At 37.9% G+C, this 23,690-nt stretch overlaps 1 protein-coding gene across 1 annotated transcript in view; it reads left to right on the top strand.

Annotated features, from left to right (window-relative positions):
- Positions 1-23,690, top strand: part of ITPR2 (inositol 1,4,5-trisphosphate receptor type 2) — a 502,669-nt gene that overhangs the window by 119,076 nt on the left and 359,903 nt on the right. The window contains exons 10-13 of the mRNA XM_004776400.3: positions 5,095-5,139; positions 15,920-16,071; positions 20,355-20,454; positions 20,943-21,103. Of these exons, the coding sequence (XP_004776457.1) occupies positions 5,095-5,139; positions 15,920-16,071; positions 20,355-20,454; positions 20,943-21,103 (458 nt within the window). The remainder of the gene's footprint in view (positions 1-5,094; positions 5,140-15,919; positions 16,072-20,354; positions 20,455-20,942; positions 21,104-23,690) is intronic.

The following is a 23,690-nucleotide window of genomic DNA, read 5'->3' as shown; positions in this document are numbered from 1 at the left end:
CTTTTCTTTATCTGCCAGTTATGATTCTACCCATTCTTCAAGGCTTATCTCAGATGCTACCTTCTCCATTAACAATTCTTTTTTAAAAAATATTTTACTTATTTATTTGAGAGAGAGAGCACGAGGCGGAGTGGAGCAGCCGAGGGAGCAGGTGGGGCTCGATGTGGGGCTTGATCCCAGGACCCTGAGATCATGACCTGAGCTGAAGGCAGACACTTAACTGACTGAGACACCCAGGCACCCCTCCATGAATAATTCTTGGCTAAATTTGCCCATCACAGATCCCTCCTTCCTCTGACCTGTATTATTTATAAATTAGTCATTCTTGTCTTATATCTCTTGTCACATTCTATTTTGTATTACAGCTAACTGTATTTATGTCTTATTTTCCTTCCTAGATTGTACTCTCTCATGGTTAGGGACCATATTCTCTTCATCTTTGCTAAAATACCATATGCCACAATGCTTTGCCCATTATAGATGTTCTATTAATATTTATTGAATAAATGATTGAAGAGCATATTAGGTCTCTCAAAGGGAAAAAAATTCTCTCTCTAATGCCAGATTTATAATTTATTTTTTAACATAAGGAAATATTTTCTTTAAAGTCCTGAAAGATTCAGGAATCTTCACATGCCCATGTCTTTTTTCCCTTTCTTTAGAAATAATATTTTTTTTGGCTTACCCTTAGTCTAATTACTTTAATAATTACTGCTCTCATATTCAGAGGAGGAAAGCAGCAGTATAATTAAAACATACATGAAAGCATATATTTATTTGGTCTTCAATTAATATTGGTGAATTTATATAGGCATAGATTATTTGGGTGGCTTCTCCCCTTCCTCCTTCTTCCCCTCCTCTTCTTCTTTCTCTTTGTTATTATTATCACTTTAATGAATTTACTTAAGCAGTAACTCCACATTAATCATTTAAAAAAACCCCACGTTACAGCCAGAGAGACACAAGATGAGGCAAAGTCTTAACTGATCAGCACCATCTTTAGTCTTATTGCCAAAGACATGAATATATAAAATTTGATGAAATATAATTAGTATGATTAAGCTTTGGTCATAGACTTTTCTCATTGAACAGATGAGGACTCTGGGTTCCAAGGTTAGGTGACCTTTCCTGAAGCTCATGGGTATCTCCTCCCAGGGCAGAGCCTGGAGTCCAGTTCCCAGACTTCTCTTAGGGATTGAACTTAGGGATTGAGATGAGTGACCCAAGAGGGTGAAATATATGAAGACAGAATTTCAGAAAGTAATGTCTTTGGGATGGAACATAACTTACATTTCAGAAGGCATACATGATTTTGTGTTAATTCCTGTTCCTTTACACATTTTAGGTAGGACACATCATGGTTTCCAGCACGGGTTCCCTTCACAGTGTCTGTGGCCAACTACTCAAATGCTTATTGAATGAATGCTTTGACCATGAGATATATCTTTGGCTAAACATGCTACATATATTTTGGAAATAATTTAACTATAATTTTAGTATGGCTATTTTTTTAATTTGAAAAAAAATCTGAATTGTTCAAATTGAAAACAAATTTAAAAATACGAACCAGTAATGCTTGACTAAAATAGCTAGATAAACCCCTCCTGGGCACTGTGCTGGAACTGTCATGACTACTAAAGAAAAGTGTGTCTTCTTGTGTTTGATTCATCAGTACATGAAAAGCCAGTTAATTCCCTATCTTTTTGGCTTTCTACCTTTCACTCTTGGATTCCAAAAGCAAGAATAAGCCGGTTTTGGAATTAATTCTTTTATTTGTCATTCAAGGGAACTTAAGGAGCCTGAGATACACATCTCCAAAGAAAAAGTCCTGCCTCAAATCTGCCTAGTTTCTGGCCTAACACTCAGGGGCAGCTTGTAACTGGATTCCCCTTTTCTTGCCCCCTCCCCTGCCTTCCTTTGTTAGTCAGTTTAACTGAGACTCTGGCATGTGACTCTTGGGCTGGGTTCTCTGCTTTCTTTCCACTCCTCTCCCTGGTACCTCTTTTCTCTCCCCCAATTTCTGATTTGTTTAACCACAATTTAGTTTTATCTGACTTTCAATTTTAGTATATGTGCTGCCGAAGCGAGCACTTTATCTGACTTTCAAATTGGTGTAAATGGAGTCATACAGTGTCTGGTTTTCTACCTACAATATCTTTAAAAATTAGTATATAACTGACATATAACCTTTTATTAGTTTTGATGTACAACATAATGATTTGGTATGTGTCTATATTGTGAAATGATTACCGCAGTTAAGTCTGCCTAACGGCCATCACCACACATCCTTTCTGCATGAGAACTTTTAAGATCTACTTTCTTGGCAGCGTTCAAACATGCAGTACAGTATTGTTAACTATAATCGCCATGCTGGGCATTGGTTGTATCCTCAGGACATATTTTCTTCTAACTTGAGTTAGTACCTTTTGACCACCTTTACCTATTGCGCTCATGCCCCATCTCCCACCTCTGGGAACCCAGCACTCTGTTCTCTGTATCTCTGAGCTCAGTTTGTTTTCGATTCCACAAATAAATGAGATCTTATGGTAGTTGTTTTTCTCTTACTTTTTTCAGATAGCACAGGGTTGTTAAGGTCCATCCAATATCGTGGCAAATGATAGCATTTCATTCTTTTTTATCGCTGAACAGTATTCCATTGTCTGTGTCTTTGAGACCCAGCCTTTTTGCCATATCAGTAGCTCATCGTGTTTATTACTGAGTAGTCCTCCATTGTTTGAAAATGCCACACTTGATTTATCCGTTCTCCTGTTACATGGTAAGCATTTTTGTCTAAATCTAATTTCTGGCTCTATTTTATGTCCCTATCATTGTTTTCCCTTTTGTCTCCTCTGCTCATTGTCCTCAAATGAATGTGTCAGTCCGTTTTAGTGGATTTTCCTGGGGTATGGTCACCTCTGCATACACAGTTCTTCAGCTGGGCAAAGCTTTATTTTCTATTATCTTTGATCATTGCTTGTATCCCACTAATTTTCTCTTCCTTTTCAGTACACCTGTTGTCCATCAATTGATAGGCCCTTCTCTGGTCCTCCCAGGACTACTTGCTTTTTCCTAATTTTTATTTCTTCATACGTTTCCTCTATATTGAGGGATGGCTGTTCCATTTTTTTTTTTATGCTCTGCATCGCTCATTACCTGCAGCATCAACTGTGCTTTTATTGCTGCCAAAATGGAGTTTAATTTTGTATTTGCGTTTTCATTTTTAGTGAAATCTTTCTTTTTATAATTCTTTATATTTGTATATTATTATTTATGTTATTTGTATTATGTTTTCAGCTGTTCATTTTATTCTGTTGTCCTTACCTAGAGGAAATGTTTACTTACACTTTCTTGAATATGCCAACCATTTCCTGAAAGTTGATTTTGCATCCTACCATAGAAGATATTCAGAAAGACTCTGGGAAAATAATGTCCCCTCATAACATGGTTTTTAATCGGTCCCATGTTGTTTTTTCTTTTCCTTCCTTCCTTACTATCCCCAGACAAGGGGGCTCTGTGCAGAACCAGATGGGTTGAGTGGATGGTCATTTTGTTCTATTTTTTAAAAATTCTTGATCCTTTTTCTCAGTTGTTAGCCGGAGGGCTACACTGCCGTTGTAGGTCTTAGGTCCAGCACATGGTGACTCTGCCTACCTGGGCTCTACGGTCCTTGCCTCTCTCTCCTACCCCTTTGCTATTTCTACAATGTCAGGCAGTGTAATTCCCCCATACAAAGCCACTCTTCTTGCTCTTTCTTTCTTCAGGAAGTGTTCTTCGAAAGCCCTCTGCTATCATCTGCCCCCTTGACTCTCTGCCTATTTGTTTTCTAAGATTTGTCACATTTCTGTGGTCATGAGAGGACAGAGGTAGCAGGGACAGTGAATGGGAGTCCTGGGGAGACAGGTTTCTGCTTAGTCTAACAAGGGCTCCTCAGTGGTACACACTTCTGTGTGGGGTTTTGGTGTCTGAGTGAATGGACAAACAGCAGCAGCCGTAGCAAGTAGCCTGTGTTCACAAGGCTGTTAGCTTGAAGTGAGGTGGAGTGAGCTGAGTCCTCAGAGAAAACCTTGGGGCCGTGTCTGCTTCTCCCTCAGCACCAGCTGCTTTGTGAAAGACCGCCAATCCATTGTAGATTTGGGAGTAGGTTGTTTTTCAGTCTTAGTTTTGAATGAAATTCAGACTTTTTTTTTTTTCTTTTGCTCTGTTTTGCCTTTGATCCTTTTCAGCACCTTTGCTGATATTTAATAATAAGTTGTGAGAACATTCCTCGGAGCTACTAGCCAAGTGCCATTCTGAGGAAGACTCTTGACCTTACATTTTAAATGGTGACTTTAATGCCTGGGGTCACATGTTACAGACACCAACTGATTCATGTTCAAATAGTTAAAATCAAGTGAACAACTCATTATTTAGAGAAAAAAACACCTTATAAGTCTGTTGTTTTACAAATTATGAACTAGTTGTTTCAGTACAACACAGACATTTTTTGGGACTGTGTCATTGGACGGGAGTCGGGAGGTATGCATTCTGGCCAGCTGGAAATGTGTGGGCCGACACTCGGCATATCCGGAACTCATCTATCTTTGTTGACCCCTAACACCCACACAACACTCATGCACTAATCTTCATATCCGGTATATAGCTCTTTTTTTGCTCAATATTCTCTTCTGGTGTATATAGCCTATGGAGCATGATACTGAATCATTGTCACTAAGACTTTCCTTTGGTCTAATTCTAAAAAAAATTGAGTTATTGGTTAAAGGCAGATTTTGTGGTGGGCAAGATGATGAATTCTCTTGAAGGCTTTCTTGGAGGATGCGAGATTGTCAGCTCTTAACTTGTTCAAAGATGTCAACTATTCTAATGTAAACAAAAGCCATAGACATGACATTTTAGCTCATGTCTCCTGCCACTAGAGTTTGAAGGTGATATTTTAAATTGTAATATTTTAGTAATGGTTTCTTTCTTAGTTTTTTTTATATTGAATTTAGTTAAGGATACAATAGTGAAATGAATTAAAGATCATTGATCTTGTTAATTTGCTTTTCATAAAGATTCAAAACTGTTTTTGTAATTTTTAATTTTTAATTTTTTTAGCTTAATCCTGATTATCGAGATGCTCAAAATGAAGGAAAAAATATGGTGAGTGAAATTGTTTTTTTTCCCTCCAAAATTCCAAATATATTGTTTATATTTTATATGAACAAATTGAGAAGTTAATAGAAAATTGAAGACGAGGGATTCTGAGAGATTCTCTGACTAGAGGCTGTGGATCACAGATAAAAAGTAAAAGATGACATGGCTTACATTATAAAAAAATGTTCAGTAATGGGTATTTAAGGAGATTTGTAGCAACTTGGAGGCCATTTATGATAGAACACTGAAGGCAGTGGGCATCTGGGAGATACGGTGTAGGTTTAGTTTTCAAAAGTACACAGATGTTTAGGAAGGAGAAATTGAATTATGGCATGATATTAAAAGAGGACAATGGAACAATCCTTTCTGATTGAAAATAACTTGAGTTCTATTTATGGGGAGAAATTGAGGCATCAAACAGCTGTATGACTGATTTTTCTGATATTCTAAAACATGCTACTCAGAAAATCTCAATCTTATTTTAAAGCCAACTTTCATTAAGATATTTATTATTATGCAGTCTGCTCTTTCATCATCATTTGTAAAGAGGATGACTGATTATAACAACATGACTTAATTCAATAGAAAATTCTGAAGTGGAGGATATTTGGTGTGTTACAGAAAAAACCTGGTTGATGGGATGGATTTATGTACCTATCTCTATGTGTTTATATAGTTTAGCAATCTAGCTAGACATTTTAATGTTAAATAGATACAGTCTATAATTTAATTTTCTTAGGAGTTTAGCAGTCTCTTTCAGAATTGCTAAGGATTATTACTGCATCATTCAAAATTCTATCCTTCCACAGAGAGTGTTGTAATATTTAATTGAAATAATTTCTGTCTTTGCATTGGCTCTCAGCTTTATGTTTTATGAGAATATTGATATGGGGGAGGTGAACCAAATCAGAATTTCTGGACCTGAGTCAGTCCTGTTTGACTTCTTTCTCCATCTGACTATTAGATTTACAATAGAAATAAAGCTGAAGTAACAAGTCATTGGCCTAATGAAAACTGTAATTTGTGTTAAAATGTCCCTAAACACAGAAGTAGGTTTCTTAGATCAGTTGGATCACTCATTTCTAATTCAGTTTTATGCCCTGTGTGGACTCTTCTCTCCTCGGTTTTCAAATAGCTAGCCCAGGATTGTTGGGTTCTCATTTTCCTGTGATTTGGAAAAACACCATCCATAACCACATTGAAAAGCTTCTTTTGAGAGTCTTTGGTTCTTGCTGTAAGCTGGGCAATAGTCTCTAACCAAAGACTACCAGAAAGACACCTGTTCTTGAACGAGTGGAGTTAATGACACGTTGCACTTACATCCCCTGGGAACTGTGGGGCCTCTCAGATGGCGATAGAAAGAACCTGTGGATTTGGAGTTATACAAGATGACTTTGGGAGGATTTAAGGAAGGGGGCTTACTGTAGATAGGAATGCTGTCAGGAAGAGACATTTTCTCTATAGGAAGGGCAGGTGAGAGCTAGGCTAAGGTTGTAAGTGCTATAGGAAGCAGCACCCATTAGGGGAGAGGGATCTTAAATAGTGTCTATGGCTTGGACAACATTCCCATTTTGTTAGTGTTCAGACACGATTGTGGAGTGGCCAGGTCTGATGTTGACATTCTATGAAATTGGTCGTGTTCACAGGAGGACACTGTGACCTATCCACAAATGTTGGGGTGCTCCTGGCCACATTGAGCCTGCCTGATCATACTGGGCCAAACTTCAGATGTCAGGGTTGCTTTTCTCTTGCTCAAGGGTCTTTGTTTATGATATTCTATGTGAGTTCAGCATTGTTATGAACCAGGGGAGTTCTACTTCTCACACCACCGTTGACTTGTGTCACTTTGGACATGTCAGATAGCCCTCCCGAGACTCCTTTTCCTACCCAAATGCTGGGTTGAGGAGGTTTGCTGTGTGTGTCACCTATATGCCATGAGGTTAACATTCCATCAGATAAAAGGAAACTCTTTGAATCCAAGATGTTAGTAGGTGAAAAATGTACGTTATTTCTATTGAAAGGGCATCACCCCCAAGCTTCAAATTGTGCAGTTGAATTCCATCTCTTTGCTTATCTCCTTTCAGCTACATACTGTTTGGTGAGGCTACTGATGATGGTTCTGGGCAGAGCTGACTGGAGAAGAAAGAGTAGGGAGGTTTAGAAAGCAGTATAGGATCCATGAGGTTTGCTGTTTGCGTCGATCAAGCTTTAAGTTAGACTTTGTAGATGTGTTTCCTTTATGTTTTGAAGTACAAGTTCTTCCTTCACCTGTAAAGGTGACAAAGAGCACTTTTCTGTGAGAGGGTTGTTACCAGAAACACTTTAATTGCATATAACACAGGTGGGTCTGCTTTGCCCTAGAAGTTTATGGCTGGATCTCATCTGCCATCCGAGAGAGGACCAACTGGATACATTTGATTTCATTTTTTTTTCTATCCTTAATCCCTAGCTTGAAAGTAAATAAAACCAAAAATATGGAACAGTAAAGCTAACAATATGGCTTCTCATTTTATAGACCATTTTCCACCTAGCAGTAATTATGTTTCTGTCTAAAAAAAGAAAACGAAGGAGCAGTTAGAGCTTAGCCTGTGAAAAATGAAATCAATTTCCCCAACCAGAATGCTATCTCACCTCAGATCTGGGTTCCAGTAACAACTGAGTTCACTGTGACCATGCTAATTATTTTTCTTTCCAAATTTTCCCTCATGTTCTCTATTTAATATCCAGTTAATATTTTTCCTGTAATTTAGAAACCTTTATCAAAATGTTGCCTTCCATTTTTGAAGTCTCAAAGGTTAATGCATGGTGCCACTGAAATGAGGCGGTGTGTGTCGGAGCTCCCATTAAGACCCAAATTGCTGTATTTATTCTACAAAGGAGCCTATTATTTCCAATCTTACAAATGTACAGCATCCACAGGGACCCTGTAAACATTGGAACTGTGTCAAGCCCAGCTGGGAACCTGACAGTCATTAGTTTCTTCTCCTTGAAAGGCTGCATCTTTTCAAATGGCTCTTTGAAGGGGATTTTTTTTTTTTTTGGACTAACACCACCCATTTGCACATTACCATATTGATGTGGAATGTGATCTGATTTTTCAAGGGAGTGTCTTTGTCTATGCTGGGGATTCTCAACCTTAGCCATATTGATAGATTGGCCTGGAGAATTCTTTGTTGTGGGGATGTGTCCTTTGCACTGTCAGGTGTCTGGCAGACCTATAGACTCTGCTCACTAGATGTCACTGATGGCCTTCCTGCCTCCCCCCTCCCCCCGCCGTTGGGGCAACTAAACATGCGTCTGGAAATTGTGAAATCTCCCCCTCCTTACCACCCCCTTTCCCAGGGTCTGGGCTCTCTCCTCATTGATGACCACCAGTCTTTATGCATAGACATACATAAATAGCAGTATTCTAGGAACCATGATACTTGGCTGACATGCATTGGAAAATTCTATTTTATAGGCTTTTTTGGGGGGGGCCAGATTATCAACAAAGACCCCCAAATTTCCTTAAGTTTATACTCTATACTCATGACTGGTAAGGTGATATGGAAAAAGGGTCATTAAGAATGAGTTTAAGAGTAACAGTGTCTTAAGGAACCTGGCAAGGGAAGAAGTGTCTGCACCTTTAAATGGCAGGGTTATGTCTGTTACATAAAGTCAGCAGCGAGAGCCCTGGAGGGTCTGACCAAAAACACAGATGCCTGCACATCATTATGCTGCCTTGGCTGTGACCGCATGCAGTCTGCAGCAGCCCTGAAAATGCATACGTTCTTTCTTACAGAATGTCTCTGGCTCCTAACAACAGAATTGCAACGTGATGTCTCTGCTAAAAATTCGATGACTCACAAATGAGTCAACAGAGAAGGTGTTACAGGAGGCTAAGGGCTATGACTCCACTGGCAGGCCCCAGGCCAGGCAGGAGAAGCCGGGAGAGCCATTTGTATAACCCGAGAGGCTGTGTGCCTTTCCTTCCACGTGAAAATGCCAGTTTTATAAGAGACCAGCAGACTAGGTTAACATTCAGAGGCTCTGCATTCCCGAAATTGAGGGTTTTGGATAGCTAGCTGATAGGAAATCTAACACCTGTTTAAGCTCTGTTGTACTTTAAATGTATTTTCATGATGCAAGAAGGGAGGGCGTTTCGCTTCGGTAATTCTGTGTGGGGAACTAGTTTTTTTGTGTCTTGTTTCTTATTTAAAAAATGTATGGGTTTACAAACAGAAGCCACAGGCATACCATTTTGAACAGAACTGCCTTTCTATTATAGACATATAATGTTGATTCTTCTTATAGATTGAAGCTTGAGCCATAAATTTAAAAATTATATATTTATAACTCTTCATTCACGTTTTATTGTTTACGAATTTTGAGGGGCTGTCTTGAAATTTACTGTGGAACTATTTCCAAAGCAGTGTTTGTTAAGCAAAATATCAGAGTGCGAGATTAAAAACAAAATGTATAGCACTGCTTTAAAAAACTGCAAAAGATCTTAGAAATTCTTTTGCACACGTAAATAATTGTTATGCTATTTGTAAACGGAATTTATCTCTTCATTAATCTTCTTTCTCCTCCTGCCCTGGGACCTAAGCAAATTATTTAGGGGTGTAGTGGTACATTCCACTTATCCTATGTAATTAAAATTAAACCACAGGTCCTCAATAGTATGAGTAATTCAGAGGAACCTCTTTTAATTAGCCATAATAAGTGAGGTTTTCCTATGTTTGGAAAAAAAATGTTGTTGTTAATTGTAAGTGTCAAAATTGAAAGGTTCCTTACTACTCTTGTTGGGAAACTGCATATTACCAAAGGGGTGGGGTAGGAAGACAATCTAGAAACCTGGATCTGCTTTCTTTTTGTAAGTCTAGAAAATTTATTTTCTGAACATTTCAAAAGGAGGGTATATACAGTAGGATTGACTTGTACTAAATGAACTCACAGGGGACTGATATATAAACCACAATGCCAACTTTCATCTCTAAGTAAATCTAAATCATTGGGTCAGTTCATGCATTTTCCTTGATAGAAAATCTATAGCAAAAACTAAGTTATAATTAGAAGATTGGTGTGCAAGAGGCTCAGGAAATTAGATGACACATATTCTTTTTCGGGATATGGCATTCCTCTGAAAAGACCAGAATATTAATTTTTTGCATCTGCACTCGCAATGATGAAAGAAGCTATCAAATCTTATTCACTGAATCTCTATTTATTTAGGTTACATGTTCATCTTCTGTTAATAAAGACTTTCTTCAAACATGGGTCAATATAATTGATTAAATTATATTTTCCTTAATTAAAGTCATATTTTATTTGTGCGTTTCTTAAAATCTACTGAAGCTACTTGTTTTCAAATTCCTTTGCCTACCTATTCAAAAAATCCTTTGGGTGATTTCTACAACTGACTAATCTTGTCCATTATTTCTGTGTTTTACGATGTGAGTCAGTCTCCTCTCACATGTATTAATTAACGTTCGTAATGTTGGTGGTTCTTTCTTTTGGCCGCAGTAGCATTGTAGAGTCTAAAAAACAGTTCTTTAAGGGTATTTCTTTGTGACTATAATTCTCCTGGTCTGTTTCTCCTCAAGTTTTTATCTTATGAGGATTATAACTGAAGCAAACTTCCTCTTCTTTCTTTCAGAATTATTACTTCCTCTTCTTAAACCTTCTTCTTCTTCCTCTCTTGGTTTTCTTTTTCATCATAGTCATCATTTTCAATATCAAATGTTACCACCATTTTTACCACTGAGAAGGAATTCCTAGTTGCATGTGGTGTTCTCCTGGGCCCCCAATAAAAGGATTCTTTAGAGCTTCTTGAGACTTTCTTGCCTTCAGCTATTTGCAGTTAGGCAGAAGTGTGGTTCCTGTGTCACCATTATGATCCAGGCAAATGCTTCTTTGCCATCCATAGTTTAGTATAACCCCTGAATTTTCATGTCGAGCTACATGGCAGACATCAATGAAACAGTGACCTTCAGAGTTCGTTTGTTCCTTCCTTCCTTCCTTCCTTCCTTCCTTCCATTTCTTTCTTTCCTTCCTCCTTTCCTCTCTTCCCTCCTTCCCTTCCTTGTTCCTTTCCCTTCCCTGTCATTTCCTCTTCTATCTTTCAGAATTATTACTTCCTCTTCTTAAACCTTCTTCTTCTTCCTCTCTTGGTTTTCTTCTTTCCCTCCATGAGGTTAACATTCCATCAGATAAAAGGAAACTCTTTGAATCCAAGATGTTAGTAGGTGAAAAATGTATGTTATTTCTATTTTATTGAGATATAATTGAGATATAATTTTATTGAGATATAATTCACATTCTGTAAAATTTTATTTATAAAATAGAATAACTTTATTGAGATATAATTCACATACTGTAAAATTCTTTATTGAGATAGAATTCACATACCGTAAAATTCAATTTATAAAAATATATAACTCTGTGTCTTTTAATACATTCACAGAGCTCCAAAATTATAGCCACTATCAAATTTACAACTTTTTTCTCTCCTTCAGGAGAATGCCTAAATCCATCAACAGTCACTCCCCATTTCTCCCTGCAGGTTCTGGCCGCCATGAATCTACTCTCTCTATAAAGATTTGCCTATTCTGGACCTTTCCTATATGGGCTCATAGAATATATAGACTTTTGTATCTGACTTCTTTCACTTAGCATAATGTTTTCAAAGTTCATGCATGTTGTAGCTTGGATCTGTACTCCATTCCTTTATGAGCAGATAATATGCCATTGTGCATATATACCCCATTTTGTTTGCCCATTCATTATCTGATGAACATTTGGATTGTATCCTCATCTTGGCCTTTAGAAATGCTGCTGTGAACATTGATGGACAAGTTTTGGTGTGGAAATGTATTTTCATTTTTCTTTGATAGAAAGCCTAGACTTTGAATTGTTGGTCGTATTTTTAACATTCTGCCAAACTGCCAAACTCTTCTGAAATGGCCATGCCATTTTATGTTCCCCCAGCAATATATGGCTGTTACAACTTCTCTGTGTTCTCACTAACACTTCTTGTTGTCTGTCTCTTTGGTTATAGCTGTCCTAGTGCATTTTACTAATTAGTAATGATGTTGGCCATCTTTGCACGTGTTTCTTGGCCATTTGAATATCTTCTATGGATAAATATCTATTCAAATCTTTTGCTCAATTTTTAATTGGGTTGTCTTTATTATTGAGTTGTAAGTGTTCTTTATGTATTCTGGATATAGTCCCCTTCTCAGGCAAATGACTTACAAATATTTTCTCTCATCCTGGTTTTTTCTTTTTTAATGGACACAATTTTTAAGGGCAATTTTAGGTTTATTGCAAAATTCAGTGGAAAGTACACATTTCTCTATATCCCTGCCACCACACAAGCACAGCCTCCCTCGTATCAACATTTGACACCAGAATGGCACATTTGCTACACTGATTAATCTATTTAACATATTATTACAATCCAAAATCTGTAGTTTACATTAGGGTTCACTCTTGGCTTTGTACGTTCTCTGAATTTTGATAAAAGTAGCCATCATTTGATATGCATCCATTATTAAAATATCATGCAGAATAGTCTCACTGCTCTAAAAATCTTATGTGCTCTGTCTTTTCATTCCTTTCTCCCCTCCCCCCACCACTCCCTGACAACCATTGATCTTTTTACTGTCTTCATAGTTTTGTTGTTTTTGGAATGTCATACGATTGGAATCATATAGTAGGTAGCCTTTTCAGACTGGCTTCTTTCACTCGGCAATATATATTTTAATGTTCTGACATGTCTTTGAGGTTTGAGAGCTCATTTCTTTTTAGCACTGAGTAATAGTCCATTGTCTGGATGTCCAACGGTTTGTTTATCCATTAGCCTACTGCAGGACATCTTGGTCCCTTACGTGTTTTGGCAATGACAAGTAGAGCTGCTCTAGACATCTATTTGTAAGTTTTTGTGTGCGTATTTTGTTTAATACTAAGGAGCATAATTGCTGGGTCATATGTTATAGGGTATGCTTTGTTCTGTGGGAAACCACCAAATAGTCTTCCAATGTAGCTGTACCGTTTTGCATTCCCCTAGCAATCAGTTTGAGTTTCTGTTGCTCTACATCCTTGTCAGTATTTGCAGTCCTCAGAGTTTTGGATTCATTCATTCTAATAGGTGTGTGTGTGTGGTTAGCTCATTATTGTGAGTGGCATCTCATTATGTAATTTGCAACTCCCTAATGACATATGATGCTGATCATTGTTTCACATCTTTATTTGCCATCTGTATGGCTTTTTCAGTGAGGTGTCTGTTCAGGTCTTTCACCCACTTTTAAATTGGGAAATGTGTTTTATTAATGCTGAAGTTTGAGTGTTTTTTGCATATTTTGGGTAAGAGTCTTTTATTAGATACGTATTTTTGCAAATATTTTCTCCTAGTTTGTGGCTTGTCTTTTCATTCTCTTGATGGTGTCTTTCACAGAGCAGAAGAAACTGGTTTTCATGAAAGCCAATTTATTAGCTGTTTGTCTCAGGGGTGGTGCCCTCAGTGTTGTACTGCTCTTGTATACTCCTGTTTTTCTTCTAGAATATCACATTCCTTTCCCTTTCCTTTGCCTTGCTTCCACCTTTCCATTCCAACTATTTCTTTTTCCTTGAAGATCTTCCTCCTAATCCATTCTGAGAGTTGAAATGCAGGAAATAAACAGAACTGTACAAAGGCTCTTCAAATTTCAGGAGAGAATAACTAAAATTAAACCTAAATGTTTTCAAGACCCAGAAGAATATATTCCAAATGATAGAATTTCACTTGAGTAGTTACTGTCAGAAATTTATTTGGGAAGAACTCTTAGCTCACAGATGATCTTTCAAGACCCTTCCCAATCTCAAGATTCAGAAGCCTAAGCTTTGTGTTACCTGGGTAGCCGTCTCCCCCAACTCATTTGTCTGGCCAGGATACTCTTATTGGGCTACTTAAAGACATTTAGATTGTTTTTTTTCCTCAGGATATGAGGGTGTTTCTGTCCCTCACAGATTGTGTCTTCAATTCAGATCAGATCACTGTGAAAATGTGTCTCATGACCCATGAGAATTTTTTCAGAAGACCTAAGAAAGGTTCTTACTTGTGAGTTCTTTCCTGCCCTTTGAGGAGTAGGTCAGTGAGTGTTTGAGGCCTCAGTCTAGGCCACTGGCTTTGGTTGGCTTTGGCTTGAGGGGTGGTTAGTTGAATTTGGGGTTGGGTATTGACTACCACAACCTACTGCTCCCTTCTTCTTCTTTCCTCCTCCTCCTTCCTTTTTCTTATTTCCCTCTCTTCTGCTTTCCTCATTCTTCATCAAAGGTAGGCAATGGCATTTATCTCTTGGTTTGAAGGAAATGATAATATTCATCTTACTTCCTTTCAAATTTTTGTTGTAAGGTTAATGAGAACAGCAATGGCTTTGGTATTATGAGAAGCTCTGTGTAAATTCACATATATGGTTTTCTTACTGTTTTTGCATTTTCCCCTGTATCTCTGCATTCCCTTATAATGTACACTAAGTTAGTTAAGTGTGTTTTTTCTTCTGATCAATAAGTATAGTTAGTTATACTTACTGATTAGAAACAGCTTTTATGGCTAACGGGGAGAGTTTGTCAGACTCGTGCTTTCATTTAACTCTGAATTTTGGTCTCGTTAGAAGACATGTAAATCAAAGATGTCAGGAGCTACCAGGTACTTCTGGGCTATGTGAGATTTAGCAGCTAACAGTCTTGCTCCTGCTTCAGGACCCTGGGGGTTCCTCTGCCCATTCACAGTTCAGTGGTGCTACCAATTTGCACACCATTTGAGAAGACATAAGAATTAAACTGCATAGGAAATGACATTCACAATCTTGGGATGGAACTTCAAGTGAATGTTTTGGAATGATTGGGTGTGACATCTCATTGTCATAGTGGCCATTAAACACTGCTTGTCATTGGGCATAGACTGCTTTCATCTGCTTTTCAAATCCCCCTCCTCTTCCCCACTTTCATTTGGCTTCTTGTGATGGTAGAGTGATACTCTCTCTCTCTACTTCTCTAAAATTTCATTTCTTTCAATAAATATGTGTAGTAATTATATTTATGTATGTAATTACCAATCTCATATTACATTTGCTGTATCAGCTTTTGGTTTCTGGTGCATCATGTTCTTCCACAGGGATTGAAACTTGCTTCAAATAAATATATATAATTACTAATCTTATGTGGTTACCAGCTTAAAATGGGGAATTTTGGAAATATTGACTGAGTTTTGCATCATCATGTGGGCTTCTGCTTGTGAAGATCCCATTTTATTTCACTGTATTTGCCATTATAATATGTTTTTGGATTTAATGGAATAAGCCAATGAACTGAATAGGAATATTGCTGTTGATTCCTCTTCCTCCCTGTTGTGTTCTGGGAGTTGGTCAGGAACTCTGAGATACTGCCATGTTGACTCTTGAGTTTATGAAATCTAGACGATTCCACACACTATTTCTTCACTCTGTTTGTTTTAAATGTGGGATGGTCAAAACTACTATGTAAATTGGTTTAAGACATGGTAAAGGAATTCACAACTATTATGACTGTTAGTGCTTTGATATTTGCCCAGATCAAGCCATCTCTCCAGGAGTGTGTGACTTAACACTATTGATAATAGCTACTTCAAGGGCTGTCAGGCCTGACCTGCTCTCTCTGGATGATGTGAAACAGACATCTCTATGATCTAATGAAGAAATAACGGGCAGATTTAAATCTTATCTCCTGATTAATTGGAGAATATAGTAAGAAACCTGTTAAAAGTAAATAATTTGTACCTCCGCAACAGAGAGATGGAGATCTTCCAACTTCAAAGAAGAAACGCCAGGCTGGGGAGAAGATCATGTATACTTTAGTCTCAGTCCCACATGGAAATGACATTGCATCCCTGTTCGAGCTGGATGCCACAACTCTTCAGAGAGCTGACTGCCTGGTTCCAAGGTAAAAAAAAATAAAAATAAAAATAAAAAATAAAAACTATACAATAAATAGTAAGATTTCTTTGAGTAATTGTAATGGTAGGTAAGGAATTAACATCTAATGTTGATAGAATTTTTGTGATATCTAGGGAGCAAGCATAAGAAAAGAATAGTGTATAAAAATCATGCGAGATTCTTTTGTGAGAAGATTCACATAGTTTGTTTTATTCTCATAAATAATTAAAGCATGCAGGACCAAAGAATTCTGAAAAATTCATAAGAATTATTTATTCTTATTACTTGTATGGCCTTTGCTTACTAACATGAAAAATGATCAAGGAGCATTTCTATTCGTATTTACTTTTTTTTTTCCCTATCAGTACTTATATCATTTATTTCTATTATGTCAAGTTCCAGGTTTCTTTCATTCATTCATTCATGCATTCATCCCTTTGTTCATTATTTAGTCATTCAGCCAGTAAATCTTTATTGCACTTAACAGACATTGCCCTTGGCATTGGGAAGAGAACTGAACAAACTTAAATTCAAATAAGGAAGAGAGGCAATAGACAAACCATAAAATAGGAGGTCAGGTAATACAAATGCTTTGAGAAAATAATTGCAGAGAGAGTTGTATTAGGTAGTATGACTGTTCAGAAATGGCTTCTCTGATTTAGGACATTTGAGAAAAGACCTGAATGTTTTGAGAGATCAGGTCCTCCCCATTGGGAGTGTCTCAAGCAGCAGGAGCATGAAATGGAAAAGTCTTGAAATTTAGTAGGTGTGCTGAAGTACCAGCTAGGAGACCAACTGGACCTAAGTGAGTGATGGGTGAGAAAGTGGAAGTGGTAATGAGGTAGCCAGAACTTAATGTGAGACAATGTCTTATATTCTTTCGCTTGGATTTGATTATTTTAATTAATCTCTTTTGCCTGCCACTGTCTCTCTTCCAACAGTTGCACTATGATATACTCTCTAAGTGTATGAGGGAGTCTTGCCCATATCCTTAGATCTAGTGGGATGGTTCTAAACTGTCTTTGATAGAGCATTATTGTACTTGGATTTGAGAGGATGGCAGTGGTTATACTGAAGGTACCCACATAAGATGCAGACACCATTGTGTAGGTTACTTCCAGGGAGGGTTGCTGCACTAGCACTGTTTAGAAACACAGCTCCTTGAGCTTCCCAAGGCATTTCCTGGTTATTCTTGTTCATGAGAAATGGTTCTAAACTGTCGTTGATAGAGCATTATTGTACTTGGATTTGTGAGGATGGCAGTGATTATACTGAAGGTACCCATATAAGATGCAGACACCATTGTGTAGGTTACTTCCAGGGAGGGTTGCTGCACTAGCACTGTTTAGAAACACAGCTCCTTGAGCTTCCCAAGGCGTTTCCTGGTTATTCTTGTTCATGAGAAATGCTGCTCAATCTTAGCTTTACATCAGCTATTGCTCATGCTTTCCTGTTCCACTGTTATAAGCCTGTAAAGATCCCATTGGAGGGTTTTGCCTGATCCCTGTTGCTGGCCTTCTCTTCTGAGTATTAGAATTTTAATCAACAACTTTAATCATTTTAGATTTAACTCAGCAGAAATGGAGTCCATCTTGAACTCTAAACAAGAATGTTTGCATAAGAAAATGATAAAAAAATCTCCCTATAGAACACACAGATCCATGACGAATGGTTAAGTAAAGTAAAGTTAGTGGCAAAGGAGAGGTAAATTAGTGGCAAATTTCTGATTATTTGTACAAGGATTGGTTTCTGCTACTTTAGGTTTTTGAAACTCAGTTTCTATTGTATCTACCTTTACGAATGAGCCAAAGCATGATGAATCGCTCTTTCCTGGAGGCCCTTGTTTTATTTGGTTCTGTCTTACTGACCTTAATGCTTTTTGCCTCATGTTATATGATTTATTTATGTCTTATCTTTCCTACCGAACTCTTAGCAACTTGGAGGCACAGAACTTACCACAATGCTTTTGTTTGAACAGATATTTTTACACATATTTGTTAAAGAAATGATGATAATAAGTGATTCACTAAAATGATAATGTTGGAGTTGGATGAAGTTCTAGCTGTCTTTTCTCAGGTGTTTCCTCACAGTTCACATACGGTTGATTCTTGTTTTTCCCAGTACATTGAATTAGCAAATACTGAGCCACTGTTCCTAGAAGAAATATGGGGTTAGGTTCCTGTGAGCCTCTGGTCACAATATTTTTCATCAGTCAGTACCATATAACCTTGTGTGTTATGTATATTTTTGTTTAAAGGCACTTTATTTAATACATATTGTTGATTCATTAACATTGAACTTATAGCAATCAGCCCTATAACTTATGCCCGAATGAAGCTTATGTAACATGAGTATTTTCTCCAGAAGGTACATAACAGCCTTATCCTTAGGACTACTGGACAGCACTTCAGCCCTATGCTTGGGACTGTTTTAAGCAATAAGCTCATCAACAAAAAGCACAGAAATGTGGAGAAACATGGCACTAACTAGACCATGAAAAGGATGCTTGTTTATAGTATAAGCAGAAATGAGAAGACAGAGCATTGTATTGTTCACCCTCACTGGGAATGTGCACACTGGAAACTCAAATTTTTTGCCACTCTGTCCATGTCCAAGAATGATTGCAAAAATGCCCAGAATGATTGCAAAAATGTCCAGACTGTTGCTCTGGGGGCTACAGATACATTTTCTTGAGTAGGAGAATTCATAAATACAGAATCAGCAAACAATGAAGATTGGCTGTATATACTTTTATATGCAAATGATTAAGCTACAGAAAGGACTAAGATCAGATAGCAGTGTTAGCTGAGGTGGCTACTTGGTCAGTGGTTCTCACATCGGCATTACCTGGAGAGGCTGCTAAAAGACTCATTTTCTTTTTTTTTTTTAATTTTTATTTTTTATAAACATATAATATATTTTTATCCCCAGGGGTACATGTCTGTGAATCGCCAGGTTTACACACTTCACACCACTCACCATAGCACATACCCTCCCCAGTGTCCATAACCCCACCCCTCTTCTCCTATTCTCCCCCACCCCCGCCCAGCAAGTTTGTTTTGTGAGATTAAGTCACTTATGGTCTTTCTCCCTCCCAATCCCATCTTGTTTCATTTATTCTTCTCCTACCCCCTTAGTCCCTCATATTGCATCACCACTTCCTCATATCAAGGAGATCATATGATAGTTGTCTTTCTCCGCTTGACTTATTTCACTAAGCATGATACCCTCTAGTTCCAGCCATGTTGTTGCAAATGGCGAGATTTCATTTCTTTTGATGGCTGCATAGTATTCCATTGTGTATATATACCACATCTGCTTTATCCATTCATCTGTTGATGGACATCTAGGTTCTTTCCATAGTTTGGCTATTGTGGACATTGCTGCTATAAACATTTGGTGCACATGCCCCTTAGGATCACTACGTTTGTATCTTTAGAGTAAATACCCAGTAGTGCAATTGCTGGTTCATAGGGCAGTTCTATTTTCAACATTTTGAGGAACCTCCATGCTGTTTTCCAGAGTGGTTGCACCAGCTTGCATTCCCACCTACAGTGTAGGAGGATTCCCCCTTCTCCGCATCCTCGCCAGCATCTGTCATTTCCTGACTTGTTGATTTTAGCCATTCTGACTGGTGTGAGGTGATATCTCATTGTGGTTTTGATTTGTATTTCCCTGATGCCGAGTGATATGGAGCTCTTTTTCATGTGTCTGTTGGCCATCTGGATGTAAAAGACTCATTTTCACCCTATGTTCAGAGTTTCTGATTCAGAGAACTGAGATGAATACTCAGAATTTGCATTTTTTAAAAAGATTTATTTATTTATTCCAAAGGGGGGGGGAGGAGAGAACACCTGAGAGGTCAGGGGAGCAAAGGGGGAGAGAGAGAGAGATAAATAGAGAGAAACCCAAGCAGACTCCATGCCAAAGTACTGACCCTGACACAGGGCTGGATCCTAGACCCTGAGATCATGATCCCAGCTGACACCAAGGATTGGCACTTAACCAACTGTTCCACCCAGGTTCCCTGAATCTGCATTTCAAACAATTTCCCAGGTGATGCTGGTCCTACTGGACCAGGGGCCACAATTTAAGAACCACTGGTCTAGGTAAAATACCACAAGCTTTGAAATAGTCTTTGACTCAAAACTTTTTCTTAAACCAGACTGTCCTATACTTGAGTTAATTCTAGTCTGAAACCTATTCATATAATGTATGAAACTCTTAAAATAAGGTAATGTGTAAGTTTGCTAATTTTTTATAAGCTGTTCTTTTGTGTTTTGCTTTTAGGAACTCTTATGTTCGGTTGAGACATTTATGTACCAACACATGGGTAACAAGTACTAGTATACCCATAGACACAGATGAAGAGAGACCTGTTATGTTGAAGGTAAATGCTCCTGAGAGTGGTTTAAATTTTTGCCAGATGTGTGATTAGGATCAGGGAGTGATTGACATGGTCTTTACAATTCATCTTTACCAATATCAGAGATTATTGCAATTAATTTAATCAAGTATTCATTCTACCGGTTGCTTATATCACTGAACTAAGTGGCTTAGATGCTGTGCCCAAATCATAGGAGTGGCATGTAGAAAGGGGAGAAGGTCCCAATAGTACATTCTCTCTACACTGTTGACACAGAAGAAAAGGGCAATGGTTCTAGGTGGGCTTTGGGAACAAGGCAGGAAATGGGCATGGAAAATCTGTGTGTCCCTATGGTCTTTCATAGTGGATGATGCATGTGGGAATTATTGGGTGTGGGTGAGCAATTCCTGTCTTGTATTTCTTAAACAGTATAACGATGTGTTAGGATCTGAAAAATATTGCATAGCTATTTAAAAAAAAAAACTAATCTGAATGGAAAAAACACATTGCAGATTGGAACTTGCCAAACAAAAGAAGATAAAGAAGCATTTGCCATTGTGTCTGTCCCATTGTCTGAGGTCCGAGACTTAGACTTTGCCAATGATGCAAATAAAGTGCTGGCGACCACAGTTAAAAAGCTGGAAAATGGTACAATAACTCAGAATGAAAGGAGGTTAGTAACTTTTTAAGATGACTCTTAAATCATTAAGAGTCAGTTGTCAACTCTTGTGGTAAACCTCAAGTGAATGAATGACTCTAAGGGAATATTTAGAATGGTCTCCATAGCAGCACACCTGCTTCCAAACGAGCAGATCATGGTAAGTGAATGAAAATGGTGACATTAAAATCTGGTGGAATATTCACTTTTTCCATTTTGGCTTGGCTTGAAGACAGTTGTTTTTTTACTTGCCGATATTCCCTTTTAAATGTTTCGTAAAAGACTTGCCCTTCATTTAATATTTTGGATTTAAGAGTTCTAAAAGTCCTGAAAGAAGTTTCATATTTTGGTATTCTTATTTATTTATTATTACTTCTTATTTTAAGAGTTCTAAAATTCCTAAAAGGAGTTTTGTGTTTTGGCATTCTTATTTATTCAAGACACATTTTTCTACTCTGGTACCACCAAATAAATACACGAGAAAACAATCTGCAAGGTCTAGCACTCTGCCCTTGTCCCAGAGAAACTGGATCCTTGATTCTTCAACTCTGGCTCTGGAGATAGTTGAGAAGGAGAGTGCTATGTCAATTTTGTCATTCCTACTTTGTGTCAGTACTGTAAATCTATTTTATCTATTCCTTCAAGTAGTCCTGAGATGGACATTATCCTCATTTTACGTAATTGGGGATTTGATTATGTGTGGTTTTAAAGTCTGTATGTTTTCAGTGTCCCAGAACAAAAGCACTCTCTTTATTTCCCTTCTTGATGATCTGTTTCGTACCTTTACATCTGAACAAGAAAAAGCTTCTTGCCAATTTCCCAGGCATTCCTACACTGGAACTCTCATCACAGCTGGGGAGATGATAATTGGTGTAACCACTTTGGAAAATAGTTTGACGGTCCCTTGCAAAGTAAAAGAAATCACTCCCCATATAAGTAGAAACAAGCAGTGTGTGTTCTGTGACTGGCTCATTTCGCATAGTGTGATATCTTCTAGGTTTACCCATGTTGTCGCATATGACAGCATTTCCTTCTTTTTAAAAGCTGAATAATATTCCATTGTGTATATAAAGTAACATTTTCTTTAAATGCTCACCCATCAATGGGCATTTAAGTTGTTCCTGTGTCTTGGCTATTGTTAACAAAGCTGGAAAATAGTCCAACTCAAACAGAGTAAGATAGTGGTTGCTAGGGAGGGGCTGATGGGAAGGGGGGAATGAAGAGTTCTTGTTTAATAGGTATAAACTTTCATTTATACACAGTAATCTGTTGTGCAATATTGTGCCTATAACTAACGGTACTGTATTGTGCGCTTAAACATTTGTTAAGACGGTAGATCTCATACACGTTCTTACCACCAATGTGCACACATACACACGATCCATGACTCACCAGTTCTTCTCCTCGACTACACATTTTTGAGCATCTGTCCAAAAAAAACCCCTACACATGTGCACCAGGACCCCTATATACAGCCTTATTATCAACAACCCCAGACTTCAAAAACCATCTGATGTTTATCACCAGTTGAATAGATGAATACAAATTTGGTACATTCATGTGATGGGATACAGTATAGCGATGACAATAAATGAACTACATCTATGTGTAATAACATGGATAGATCCAATAAACTTAAGACTGAGCTAGGACCAGACACAGATACATTCACTGTGATACTATTTCTACAGTTCAAGAGCAGGCAAAGTGAAATTCTGTTTCTTTCGAGTGCTTAAGCAATGAGCAGAACTATAAAGAAATGCAAGAAGATGACGGTCACAAAAATCCGGGTGGTGTTTTCCTGAGAGGGAAGGGATTCAAGGAGACTCCTGCCATGTCCAATTTCCTGCTCTGGGTGGTGGCGGCTTTATGCGATCGCCTTAGAGGTATTCCACAACTAAACATTTATGTTTTATGCATCCTTAGATGTATCTTATAATACAAAGGAACAAAAATCCAACTTGCTTTTTCCCACCACGATCTGTAGAAAAACATCACAAATATGCAAACAAATGGATACCTGTTTCTCCACTTACTTTCTGTTCTTACCTCTGTTTTTCCACTCACAAATGTGAATTTGAAAATAACTCTTGTATATTCAATTGTACCTCAAACTTCATTGGAAAAAATGAATGAAGCCCAAAAGCTGACCCAACTGCCCAACTCTTCTGGACTATAGACAATTAGATATCTGAGCTGGATCATCAGAAATACTTTTTATCTGCCTGTTACTTGTCTGTTAGTACTTCCTTTTGATGAATCCATTTCTTTGTCTCTCTCACTCTCATATATGCACAGAAATTTACTCAGCCTCACCTAAAAACTCTCCCATGCTAATAGTAAGGTGTTTCTTGAGGAAAAGGACAAGTAAAGAGTAGATATGAGCCCTCCCCCATAGCTGGTTGTAACCCGGAGCAAGTTGCTTGTCAGTTTCTGCCAGAGAGAATCTTGCCCCCTCATGATTCCTTTTTTTTTTTTTTTTAAGATTTTATTTATTTATTTAACAGAGAGAGAGAGTGAGAGAGCACAAGTAGTGGGGAGAGCAGGCAGAGCAGGCAGAGGGAGAAGCAGCCTCCCTGCCGAGCAAGGGGAGTGATGCAGG

This window comes from Mustela putorius, unplaced genomic scaffold (assembly GCF_011764305.1).
Source record: "Mustela putorius furo isolate JIRA1106 unplaced genomic scaffold, ASM1176430v1.1 tig00537227_pilon_pilon_pilon, whole genome shotgun sequence".
NCBI lineage: Eukaryota > Metazoa > Chordata > Mammalia > Carnivora > Mustelidae > Mustela > Mustela putorius.
This window is presented reverse-complemented; position numbering and strand designations above follow the sequence as displayed.